The 13,169-nt window shown below is 43.8% G+C and overlaps 1 protein-coding gene across 12 annotated transcripts in view; it reads right to left on the bottom strand.

Moving 5' to 3' along the window:
* nav2.L (neuron navigator 2 L homeolog) overlaps positions 1-13,169 on the bottom strand; it is a 181,121-nt gene that overhangs the window by 82,904 nt on the left and 85,048 nt on the right. The window contains exon 1 of one of the 12 annotated variants that reach the window (XM_041589707.1): positions 6,312-6,510. The exons of the other annotated variants lie outside the window; for them this stretch is intronic. Coding sequence (XP_041445641.1) covers positions 6,312-6,362 — 51 coding nt within the window. The 5' untranslated portion in view covers positions 6,363-6,510. Of the gene's footprint in view, positions 1-6,311; positions 6,511-13,169 lie in introns of those variants that run through there. 12 annotated transcript variants of the gene reach the window in all.

The following is a 13,169-nucleotide window of genomic DNA, read 5'->3' as shown; positions in this document are numbered from 1 at the left end:
GGTGGGACTAGAACACTGATGGCAGTTTACAGGGCACTGGATAGATAGTCTGTGACTCAAGCAGTGGGTAGGACTAGACCACTAATGGCATCTTACAGGGGGCGGGAAGGATAGTCTGTGACTTGAGCAGTGGGTGGGACTAGAGCACTCTGATGGCAGTTTACAGGGGTGGGAAAGATAGTCTTTAACGCAAGCAGTGGGTGGGACTAGAACACTGATGGCAGCTTACAGGGGGCGGGAAGGATAGTCTGTGACTTAAGCAGTGGGTGGGACTAGAACACTGATGGCAGCTTACAGGGGGCGGGAAGGATAGTCTGTGACTTAAGCAGTGGGTGGGACTAGAGAACTCTGATGGAAGCTTATAGGGGGTGGGACAGATAGGCTGTAACTCAAGCAGTAGGTGGGACTACAACACTGATGGCAGCTTATAGGGGCAAGATAGATAGTCTGTGACTCAAGCAGTGGGTGGGACTAGAACACTAATGGCAGCTTACAGGGGGAGGGAAGGATAGTCTGTGACTTGAGCAGTAGGTGGGACTAGAAAGCGCTAATGGCATCTTATAGGGGGCGGGCAGATAGTCTGTAAATCAAGCAGTGGGTGGGACTAGAACACTAATGGCAGTTTACAGGAGGCGGGACGGATAGTCTGTAACCCAAGCAGTAGGTGGGACTAGAACACTAATGGCAGTTTACAGGGGGCGGGAAGGATAGTCTGTGACATAAGCAATGGGTGGGACTAGAACGCTCTAATGGAATCTTACAGGGGCGGGCGTATAGTCTGTAAAACAAGCAGTGGGTGGGACTAGAACACTAATGGCAGCTTACAGACATTAGGGAACTTTAATGTTATACAGGAGTGGATTTTGTTTCACTTTAAAGGAACAGTAACACCAAAAAAAGTGTTTTAAAGTAATGAAAATATCATGTAGTGTTACCTTGCACTAGTAAATCTGATGTGTTTGCTTACTGTTCCTTTAACATCAAACCAAAAATCCCTGAAACTTGTGATATGACCCATAACATCTGCGCAATTCTAAGGTACTGGTTAATTTATAGTAATGTATCACTAACATGAAATACTTGGTGTTTAACTCAAGGTGCCGGGACCCAGTAGGAATTAGTCGGATATCCCAGATGAGCCCATGACAACTCAATGTGTTCTATTAGCTGAACGTTAAATTAACATGGAAATATTAGTGCTGAGATTTGGGAAGAGAGTCAGTACATAATAATATATGTAATAATATATGTAAATCCAACGCACCGCAGTCACAGGCAATAACGTGTTCCATTGTGTCTGGAATTCTGTGCGGCCACAGAGCCAACATTGGTCACAGCCGGGCCACACGCAAGTCTCATATCTCCAGGAGTCAGACGCTTCCAGCACTGGGAAATCTCCATAGAACAAATCAAAACTGGAAAATCAGCGTGTTTCCTTAGCGTCCGACCCACCATTAGCCCAGAAGGCTCGGCGAGATAAGGGCATTATAGTGTTTGATAGAAGGGGAAGCCATGTAGAAATCATAGGAGAGATCCTGTCGGCAGAGCGTAAGCTCACAAGTCTACTTGCAGGGTGAATTACTAATGCCTTTCCACTTTAATGCGATTTTAAGTCTCTCTGTGCAACGAGCCATTCAGGTCTGAGAGTAACAGAGTGTGAGAGTAACAGAGTAAGTGTAACAGAGTGAGTGTAACAGAGTGAGAGTAACAGAGTGAGAGTAACAGAGTGAGAGTAACAGAGTGAGTGTAACAGAGTGAGAGTAACAGAGTGAGAGTAACAGAGTAAGTGTAACAGAGTGAGTGTAACAGAGTGAGTGTAACAGAGTGAGAGTAACAGAGTGAGAGTAACAGAGTGAGAGTAACAGAGTGAGAGTAACAGAGTGAGAGTAACAGAGTGAGTGTAACAGAGTGAGAGTAACAGAGTGAGTGTAACAGAGTGAGTGTAACAGAGTGAAAGTAACAGAGTGAGAGTAACAGAGTGAGAGTAACAGAGTGAGAGTAACAGATTGAGAGTAACAGAGTGAGAGTAACAGAGTAAGTGTAACAGAGTGAGTGTAACAGAGTGAGAGTAACAGAGTGAGAGTAACAGAGTTAGTGTAACAGAGTGAGAGTAACAGAGTGAGAGTAACAGAGTGAGAGTAACAGATTGAGAGTAACAGAGTGAGTGTAACAGAGTGAGAGTAACAGAGTGAGTGTAACAGAGTGAGTGTAACAGAGTGAGAGTAACAGAGTGAGAGTAACAGAGTGAGAGTAACAGAGTGAGAGTAACAGAGTGAGAGTAACAGAGTGAGTGTAACAGAGTGAGAGTAACAGAGTGAGAGTAACAGAGTAAGTGTAACAGAGTGAGTGTAACAGAGTGAGTGTAACAGAGTGAGAGTAACAGAGTGAGAGTAACAGAGTGAGAGTAACAGAGTGAGAGTAACAGAGTGAGAGTAACAGAGTGAGTGTAACAGAGTGAGAGTAACAGAGTGAGTGTAACAGAGTGAGTGTAACAGAGTGAAAGTAACAGAGTGAGAGTAACAGAGTGAGAGTAACAGAGTGAGAGTAACAGATTGAGAGTAACAGAGTGAGAGTAACAGAGTAAGTGTAACAGAGTGAGTGTAACAGAGTGAGAGTAACAGAGTGAGAGTAACAGAGTTAGTGTAACAGAGTGAGAGTAACAGAGTGAGAGTAACAGAGTGAGAGTAACAGATTGAGAGTAACAGAGTGAGTGTAACAGAGTGAGAGTAACAGAGTGAGTGTAACAGAGTGAGTGTAACAGAGTGAGAGTAACAGAGTGAGAGTAACAGAGTGAGTGTAACAGAGTGAGAGTAACAGAGTGAGAGTAACAGATTGAGAGTAACAGAGTGAGTGTAACAGAGTGAGAGTAAGATTGAGAGTAACAGATTGAGAGTAACAGATTGAGTGTAACAGAGTGAGAGTAACAGAGTGAGTGTAACAGAGTGAGAGTAACAGAGTGAGAGTAACAGAGTGAGAGTAACAGAGTGAGAGTAACAGAGTGAGAGTAACAGAGTGAGAGTAACAGAGTGAGTGTAACAGAGTGAGAGTAACAGAGTGAGTGTAACAGTGAGAGTAACAGAGTGAGAGTAACAGAGTGAGAGTAACAGAGTGAGAGTAACAGAGTGAGAGTAACAGATCGAGAGTAACAGAGTGAGTGTAACAGAGTGAGAGTAACAGATTGAGAGTAACAGATTGAGAGTAACAGATTGAGTGTAACAGAGTGAGAGTAACAGAGTGAGTGTAACAGAGTGAGAGTAACAGAGTGAGAGTAACAGAGTGAGAGTAACAGAGTGAGAGTAACAGAGTGAGAGTAACAGAGTGAGAGTAACAGAGTGAGTGTAACAGAGTGAGTGTAACAGTGAGAGTAACAGAGTGAGAGTAACAGAGTGAGAGTAACAGAGTGAGAGTAACAGAGTGAGAGTAACAGAGTGAGATTAACAGAGTGAGAGTAACAGATTGAGAGTAACAGAGTGAGAGTAACAGAGTGAGTGTAACAGAGCGAGAGTAACAGAGCGAGAGTAACAGAGTGAGTGTAACAGAGTGAGTGTAACAGATTGAGAGTAACAGAGTGAGATTAACAGAGTGAGAGTAACAGATTGAGAGTAACAGAGTGAGAGTAACAGAGTGAGTGTAACAGAGCGAGAGTAACAGAGCGAGAGTAACAGAGTGAGTGTAACAGAGTGAGTGTAACAGAGTGAGAGTAACAGAGTGAGAGTAACAGAGTGAGTGTAACAGAGTGAGAGTAACAGAGTGAGTGTAACAGTGAGAGTAACAGAGTGAGAGTAACAGAGTGAGAGTAACAGAGTGAGAGTAACAGAGTGAGAGTAACAGATCGAGAGTAACAGAGTGAGTGTAACAGAGTGAGAGTAACAGATTGAGAGTAACAGATTGAGAGTAACAGATTGAGTGTAACAGAGTGAGAGTAACAGAGTGAGTGTAACAGAGTGAGAGTAACAGAGTGAGAGTAACAGAGTGAGAGTAACAGAGTGAGAGTAACAGAGTGAGAGTAACAGAGTGAGAGTAACAGAGTGAGTGTAACAGAGTGAGTGTAACAGTGAGAGTAACAGAGTGAGAGTAACAGAGTGAGAGTAACAGAGTGAGAGTAACAGAGTGAGAGTAACAGAGTGAGATTAACAGAGTGAGAGTAACAGATTGAGAGTAACAGAGTGAGAGTAACAGAGTGAGTGTAACAGAGCGAGAGTAACAGAGCGAGAGTAACAGAGTGAGTGTAACAGAGTGAGTGTAACAGATTGAGAGTAACAGAGTGAGATTAACAGAGTGAGAGTAACAGATTGAGAGTAACAGAGTGAGAGTAACAGAGTGAGTGTAACAGAGCGAGTGTAACAGAGTGAGAGTAACAGAGTGAGTGTAACAGAGTGAGTGTAACAGAGTGAGAGTAACAGAGTGAGTGTAACAGAGTGAGTGTAACAGAGTGAGAGTAACAGAGTGAGTGTAACAGAGTGAGTGTAACAGAGTGAGAGTAACAGAGTGAGAGTAACAGAGTGAGTGTAACAGAGTGAGAGTAACAGAGCTCATAGATCAGCTGGAATCACAATTGTCTCTCGTATTAACATTCCCCTGTATAAATGTCACTAGTGCCACTGGAAGATAAACAGAAATAACTACAGCACCAACATTGCCAATTACATACACATAAAATGCAGCAAATTAATGTCTCGATATTGTGCATTAATATAAAAATATATGAAAAATATGTACCTTGTACCATGTAACAAAGCCAAACCCCCTCCTGCATAGATTGGTACAATCCAAACCAAGGGCATAGCCTGGCAAAGCTCAACCCTTCCACATAGATTGGTACAATCCAAACAAAAATAATAGCCTGGCAATTCCAACCCATCCGCATACAATGGTTACAATCGAAACTAAGAGAATAGTCTGGCAAAGCCAAACCCAACTGCATAGAAAATCCAAACTGGGACCATACCCTATCAAAGCCCAACCCCACCCCACAGACTGGTACAATGCAAACCAAGGACATAGATTGGTACAATCCAAACAAAAAGCAGAGTCTTGCAAAGCTCAACCCAACCACATAGAATGGTACAATCCAAACTAGGAGCATACCGAGTCAAAGCCCAACCCAACCACACAGAATATTACAATCCAAACCAAGGGCATAAAATGGTACAATCCAAACCAAGGGCATAGATTTGTACAATGCAAACCAAAAGCACAGCCTGGCAAAGCCCAACCCAACCGCATAGAATGGTACAATCCAAAATAAGAGCACAACCTGGCAAAGCCCAAACCAACCGCATAGAATGGTATAATCCAAAAATCAAGGGCATAGATTGGTAGAATCCAAACCTAAAGTGTAGCCTGGTAAAGCCCAAACCCAAGCACATAACTTGGTACAATCCAAACCAAGAGTAGAGCTTGGTACAATCCAGTGCAAGACCTCAGCCAAAAGCTGGAATTTGATTGGAGGAGAGTGTGGTGTTACACAGTATGGTGACTCTAGAGGAGATGTTTGTTGTCAGGGGGTGACACAATTAGGGTACAATGGGACCTGTTTGCTCAGTTTCATTGGGTGACATATAATAACAGAGCTGCACAATAGTGAGCCGTGCTACTTGGGTTTCCCTACACAATGGATTATCACATCTATGGGTGTTTATTGCAGGGACAAAAACCAGTTCTGCAGCTTCTGGAATCAGATAGAGAAGCAGAAAGGAAAAAGCACTTTATCCCAATAGCCGGGAGAGGCTCACCCTGCGCTCTATGCACCTCCAAAAGCCATGAATATCTTGTAAATTATATCCTTATAAACGGTGAGTTCTGATGTCATCAGTTATAAACGGTGAGTTCTGATGTCATTTCTGTCACATGACTCACTGTTGCAAAATATGAGGATATTAGAAGTTACCTCGGAGTTCCATGACCTGTACTTTCCATGGCTTCATACTTTTATATGGTCATGAAACTCCTCTGTAACTTATTATATCCTTATATTTTACAAGAGGGGGTACTTTATTCATTAAATTTGTATATTATATTATTGTAGACTATATTAATGTATATTAAGAAATATAACTGTATATGATATTACTGTATATTATATTATTGTAGACTATATTAATGTATATTAAGTAATATAACTGTATATGATATTACTGTATATTATATTATTGTAGATTATATTAATGTATATTAAGTAATATAACTGTATATGATATTACTGTATATTATATTATAGTGGGGAAGGATCAACAGCACCGGCATCAGAACTTTCCCTTTGGTACCAGGAGAAACAAGGATCTCGCAGTAGAAGAAAGTAAGAGACTCACCAGCTTCATAGTTACATTATTCTGTTCCCAGCGCCAGAGCATCACACTCATCCTCAGGCTTCAGAGGCACCTGCCAGTGTGTGGGCCCCGTGTGCTAGAGCATGCCATTTATATCCACTGGCCGGCATGGTGATCCTACTCTCATTCCTCCATCAGTCTCCTGCTCCCTGAGACATCACCACTATTACTGAATGGACAGATAAAGTGGCAGTTGGGGCAGAGGGAGGGAGCAAGACAAGGAGCCCTCCCCCGGCAATTACTGATTGGTCGTTCCTGCCTCAATGGGCCGATCATCATTAGAGAATTGCAATTAACTCCCCAAGGCAGAGGGACCGGAAAAACGTAAGTGCAAACTAACGGCTGCAAAGAAACTTCCCCCTGGTCATTTGTTACAATAATAACCATAAAGTCTTCTTTCAGTATGAGGGTATAGCTTATTGTGTGCCCAGAGCATTCCTTCTCTGTATATTTGTATTTATACATATGGGAGGAGGAGGTGCCATATTGATTCCCTTAGACAGTACAGTATGAGGGTATAGCTTATTGTGTGCCCAGAACATTCCTTCTCTGTATATTTGTATTTATACATATGGGAGGAGGGAGGTGCCATATTGATTCCCTTAGACAGTACAGTATTAGGGTATATCTTATTGTGTGCCCAGAACATTCCTTCTCTGTATATTTGTATTTATACATATGGGAGGAGGGAGGGGCCATATTGATTCCCTTAGACAGTACAGTATGAGGGTATAGCTTATTGTGTGCCCAGAACATTCCTTCTGTGTATATTTGTATTTATACATATGGGAGGAGGAGGTGCCATATTGATTCCCTTAGACAGTACAGTATGAGGGTATAGCTTATTGTGTGCCCAGAACATTCCTTCTCTGTATATTTGTATTTATACATATGGGAGGAGGGAGGTGCCATATTGATTCCCTTAGACAGTACAGTATGAGGGTATAGCTTATTGTGTGCCCAGAACATTCCTTCTCTGTATATTTGTATTTATACATATGGGAGGAGGAGGTGCCATATTGCTTCCCTTAGACAGTACAGTATGAGGGTATAGCTTATTGTGTGCCCAGAACATTCTTTCTCTGTATATTTGTATTTATACATATGGGAGGAGGAGGTGCCATATTGATTCCCTTAGACAGTACAGTATGAGGGTATAGCTTATTGTGTGCCCAGAACATTCCTTCTCTGTATATTTGTATTTATACATATGGGAGGAGGAGGTGCCATATTGATTCCCTTAGACAGTACAGTATGAGGGTATAGCTTATTGTGTGCCCAGAACATTCCTTCTCTGTATATTTGTATTTATACATATGGGAGGAGGGAGGTGCCATATTGATTCCCTTAGACAGTACAGTATGAGGGTATAGCTTATTGTGTGCCCAGAACATTCCTTCTCTGTATATTTGTAATTATACATATGGGAGGAGGGAGGTGCCATATTGATTCCCTTAGACAGTACAGTATGAGGGTATAGCTTATTGTGTGCCCAGAACATTCCTTCTCTGTATATTTGTATTTATACATATGGGAGGAGGGAGGTGCCATATTGATTCCCTTAGACAGTACAGTATGAGGGTATAGCTTATTGTGTGCCCAGAACATTCCTTCTCTGTGTATTTGTATTTATACATATGGGAGGAGGAGGTGCCATATTGATTCCCTTAGACAGTACAGTATGAGGGTATAGCTTATTGTGTGCCCAGAACATTCTTTCTCTGTATATTTGTATTTATACATATGGGAGGAGGAGGTGCCATATTGATTCCCTTAGACAGTACAGTATGAGGGTATAGCTTATTGTGTGCCCAGAACATTCCTTCTCTGTATATTTGTATTTATACATATGGGAGGAGGAGGTGCCATATTGATTCCCTTAGACAGTACAGTATGAGGGTATAGCTTATTGTGTGCCCAGAGCATTCCTTCTCTGTATATTTGTATTTATACATATGGGAGGAGGAGGTGCCATATTGATTCCCTTAGACAGTACAGAATTTATGAGCAGTAGGTAGCTGAACTACAAACCTCAGCCTCCTTATGGCAACTTCATTAGAGAAACACTGAGAAAGTCCCTCTAATCCTCTGCTCCCAAGGGGGTGGCCCAGTCTTTCCTGGGAATGAGCTAGTTAATGAGCCATTGTTAGCAGGGAATTAGCATCTCTGTAGGGATTAAATCTTTAGGTGACAGTTTTTCTACTCCCTGCTGACACTTTGGTATAATGTGATCAAACTGTACCCGCTGCTCTACAGTGGGTGATGCCAGAATATGAGACGGGGGCATTTGCCCGGGCAAGTGATTGTCAGTGAGAGAGCGTCAGGGGGTCAGCGGTGCAGTTTTGGGTAGAACAGGGGGTCACAGGGAGTGGGAGGCGGCAGAGTAAAATGTGTGGCTCCCGGGGGGGGGGGCCGAGGCAGATACAATGCCCTGCTGACAAGCTCATGAATGGATGAATACACAGTCCCGGGGCTCCGGCTGTGAGACTCAGGTTAGTTACAAGAGTTAGGGAAAGGCATTTAGCCGACCCGGCAGGAAGGGCCAATACACCGGCTGCTTTTTACGCCTATTCTTCCTTCATTTACTCCTTATTAAATACCCCCACACAATGGAATCACAAGGGGCCGCTTGACTTGAGAAGCCAATGTTCCTCATAGTAGATCTTGGCACAACTACAGCCCCAATCGTTTTAAAACCCACTGAGCCCAAACGACTGGCACCATGTGACCTTGTAAAAAAAATGTTTTTTTTCTCCAAAATGCATAAGTTAATAATGGGCTCCAGCAGAATTCTGCAATGAAATCCGTTTCTAAAAAGAGCAAACAGATTTTTTTATATTTAATTTTGAAATCTGACATATTGTCAGTTTCCCTGCTGCCCCCAGTCATGTGACTTGTGTTCTGATAAACTTCAGTCTCTCTTTACTGCTGTACTGCAATTTGGAGTGATAACAACAGAACAATGGGAAGGTAACCAGATAGCAGCTCCCTAACACAAGATAACAGCTGTCTGGTAGATCTAAGAACAACACTCAATAGTAAAATCCAGGTCCCACTGAGACACATTCAGTTACATTGAGTAGGAGAAACAACAGCCTGCCGGAAAGTATTTCTCTCCTAAAGTGCTGGCTCTTTCTTTCCCCATTCATTTCCCAGGGACAGTGGGGTGAGTAGAGGAGTTTACTCAGCACTTAGAGCAATTATCTTAATACCAGGACTTGGCACCACTTAAAGGACCTTTTTCTATTCTTTTATCACAGGATCGGGGTCTATGGAGGGTCTTGTTTCCTTCCGTTTTCCTTGGTTCACTAGTATCTCAGCTGCTGTTCTTGCCCCTGCACAACGTCCGCTGCCGATCTTACATCTCCCATGGCATTAAGCAGGAACAGGACTTGTCTGCCAATCTGGTTGGGCAATGTGTGGCCGGCTTTAACTGCAGATAAGAACTAGTGACACAGAGGGATCAGTCACAGTCAATAGGGTAATATACTTAAAGCTGCAAGACTTGCACTGGGTCTTGTAACCCATAGCAACCAATGAGCAGATGGAATTAACCGCTTGAGAGCAAATATCTGATTGGTTGCTACGGGTAACTAGATCTGAGGCAGACCTCTAGTACATTAGCCAGTTCAACATCTGGGGGAGTCACAGGTTGCCCATCACCAGGTAATTAACCCCTTTCTGAGAGCGATTCCCTTTTGCTCTGCACAAAGGGAAATGTTGGTTGAAAAAGAAACACGGAACTAAGAGGCAGTGGATCTCTTCTCCTCCTTGATAATTACCCCCTGGGGTGAATAAAATCCTGTATCTGCCCCCTGCTCTGCTTTACCATTGTCCGATTTCCCGGCGGCGTTTCTTGAGTCTGACGTGTGACAAGTTTTCGATTTGCCCTTGTGTTCCGCTTCCTCGCCCCCCGTCAGACTGAGCAGAAAAGCTTCCACGGGAGACTCTAAAGATCCGAGGGGGTCACTGACCCACTTTGTTTGTTTCACTGCCCCTCAAGGCAATCAGTCAGGCCCTTCGGAGCTTTTCATTAGTGGCCTCTTTCATCATAGGACTGGGGTCTGTAACAAGTGTCAGCAAGTGTCCTGTTCCTCCATTATTCCCTCCCATAATCCTCCTGATATACTGTAACCCCCAAGCACATACAGACTGTAGCGAACTCTTTATAGTTAAAGGATCACTATATTCTCATATACTCCTGCTGAATTGTGCTTAGTACAGGGAATACCTATGCTGCCATAGTTTTATGGGATCTCTCTGTACAGACTATGAGCAAACTTAGGGGCTGTTCCTGCTGAATTGTGCTTAGTACAGAGGAATACCTATGCTGCCATAGTTTTATGGGATCTCTCTGTACAGACTATGAGCAAACTTAGGGGACTGTTCCTGCTGAATTGTGCTTAGTACAGGGAATACCTATGCTGCTATAGTTTTATGGGATCTCTGTACAGACTATGAGCAAACTTAGGGACTGTTCCTGCTGAATTGTGCTTAGTACAGGGAATACCTATGTACCATAGTTTTATGGAATCTCTCTGTACAGACTATGAGCAAACTTAGGGGCTGTTCCTGCTGAATTGTGCTTAGTACAGGGAATACCTATGCTGCCATAGTTTTATGGGATCTCTCTGTACAGACTATGAGCAAACTTAGGGGCTGTTCCTGCTGAATTGTGCTTAGTACAGGGAATACCTATGCTGCCATAGTTTTATGGAATCTCTCTGTACAGACTATGAGCAAACTTAGGGGCTGTTCCTGCTGAATTGTGCTTAGTACAGGGAATACCTATGCTGCCATAGTTTTATGGGATCTCTCTGTACAGACTATGAGCAAACTTAGGGGCTGTTCCTGCTGAATTGTGCTTAGTACAGGGAATACCTATGTGCCATAGTTTTATGGGATCTCTCTGTACAGACTATGAGCAAACTTAGGGGCTGTTCCTGCTGAATTGTGCTTAGTACAGGGAATACCTATGCTGCCATAGTTTTATGGGATCTCTCTGTACAGACTATGAACAAACTTAGGGGACTGTTCCTGCTGAATTGTGCTTAGTACAGGCAGTTACTGAGAGGGAAGCTGCTGAATGATTGTTTCCAGACTCAGGACAATTACACTACTATACAAACTAAATGCGCCAAAACCACAATACACAGAGCGGCTTCTCACGGGATGTTTAAAGTGACTAATTACTCCAAAGACAATTATTTGTTTAGCCGAAAAATTGCTTTTTTCTTACTTCCTAATATTGCACTGACCCGCGAGAAAGGCATTAAAGGGAAAGTTGCACCTGCCAGTTGCATTTGCCTTGGGAAAAACAAACTCTTTGTAGAAAACTTGTACTTTCAGAAGAACCTGAGGACTTTTTGTTGGCTTGGCCCCCAGTGTGAGCCGAGACCCCCCCACCCAATAAGCCCTGTGCTGACATCACTCGGCCGGCCATTCTCTTTCACTTCAGGGGTTAAATGTTTAATCTCAGCCCCCCTTGGGTCAGTCTCACATACAGATCAGCCCCTTCCCCTGTGGGCAACTCAGCTCCTGGGGCAAATGATGTTTATTTACATTGCAGCACTGCTGCCTGGAGATGCCGCAGATTTAGTGGGACAGATAGGACAGTTGAGGCACAACTCAGATTTAGATCATTCTTTTAACCCTTAGGGTAGAGACACACGTGGAGAGTCGGGGAGATTTAGGGTCAGGAGAAACGAGCAGATTCGGGGAGATTAGTCGCCCGAAGAAGAGGTGGTTTGTCGCCAGGCGCTTATGGGTCAGGGCACATGGTCAGATTCAGGGAGAATAGTTGCCCGGCAACAAATCTCCGCTTCTTCGGGCGACTAATCTCCCTGAACTGCCTCCTCTGCCTTTTGCCGGCTAAAATGTAAATTGATGGCTGGATGGCACTCGATGTGATTGGTTTTGCCTGACAAGGAAACTTCGGGCGACTTCAGAAAATGAAGCGCCGCGTGTGAAATGCCGCAGGCGATTTTCATTTTAGCCAGCGGAGGGGAAGGCAGTTCTGGGAGATTAGTCGCCTGAAATAGAGGCGATTTGTCGCCAGGCGCTTAAGGGTCAGGACACACAGGCAGATTCATGGAGATTAGTTGCCCGGCGACAAATCTCCTCTTCTTCGGGGCGACTAATCTCCCCGAACTGCCTTCCCCCTGCTAAAATGTAAATCCAGCTGGCGATTTACATTGTAGCTGGCGGGAAGGCAGTTTAGGGAGATTAGTCACCCCGAATCTGCCTGTGTGCCCAGATCCTTGAGTGGCTGGCGACAAACCGCCTCTTCTTCGGGCGACTAATCTCCCCACAAAGCTGGCTAGAATCAAAATCACCGGTGGGGTGGCACTTGTAGCGCTTCATTTTCCGAAGTTGCGTCTGAAAACGAATCGCTCCGAGTGCCATCCTGCCGGTAATTTAGATTCTAGCCGGCCGGAAGGCTTTGTGGGGAGATTAGTCGCCCGAAGAAGGGGCGATTTGTGACTAATCTCCCCAAATCTCCACGTGTGTCTCTGCCCTACACACAAGGAGGCACAAGACAAAGCAGATTGTCTGCAGGTTAATGTGTAATTTGAACACTGGACTCAGAGTAAAGATAATCCCAGACACAAGAGGAGACAATGAAATAGATTATGGTGCTGAAGTGGAACTCAGACTATTTTTCTGCAGACAGGGGAACACACAGGCCCACAATAATATTAATAATAATAATAATAACAACAATAACAGCTGGGAAGTCCAGAAATATCCGGGGAAATCCCATACCAGGCGGCAGCTGCACTAACAATTCCATCGGCATCTCCCAAAACACAAGGGGCCTCTCTCCTCCGAAAACACGAA

This window comes from Xenopus laevis, chromosome 4L (assembly GCF_017654675.1).
Source record: "Xenopus laevis strain J_2021 chromosome 4L, Xenopus_laevis_v10.1, whole genome shotgun sequence".
NCBI lineage: Eukaryota > Metazoa > Chordata > Amphibia > Anura > Pipidae > Xenopus > Xenopus laevis.
Note: the sequence above shows the minus strand (reverse complement) of the source record. Positions and strands in the feature narration are given on the sequence as shown.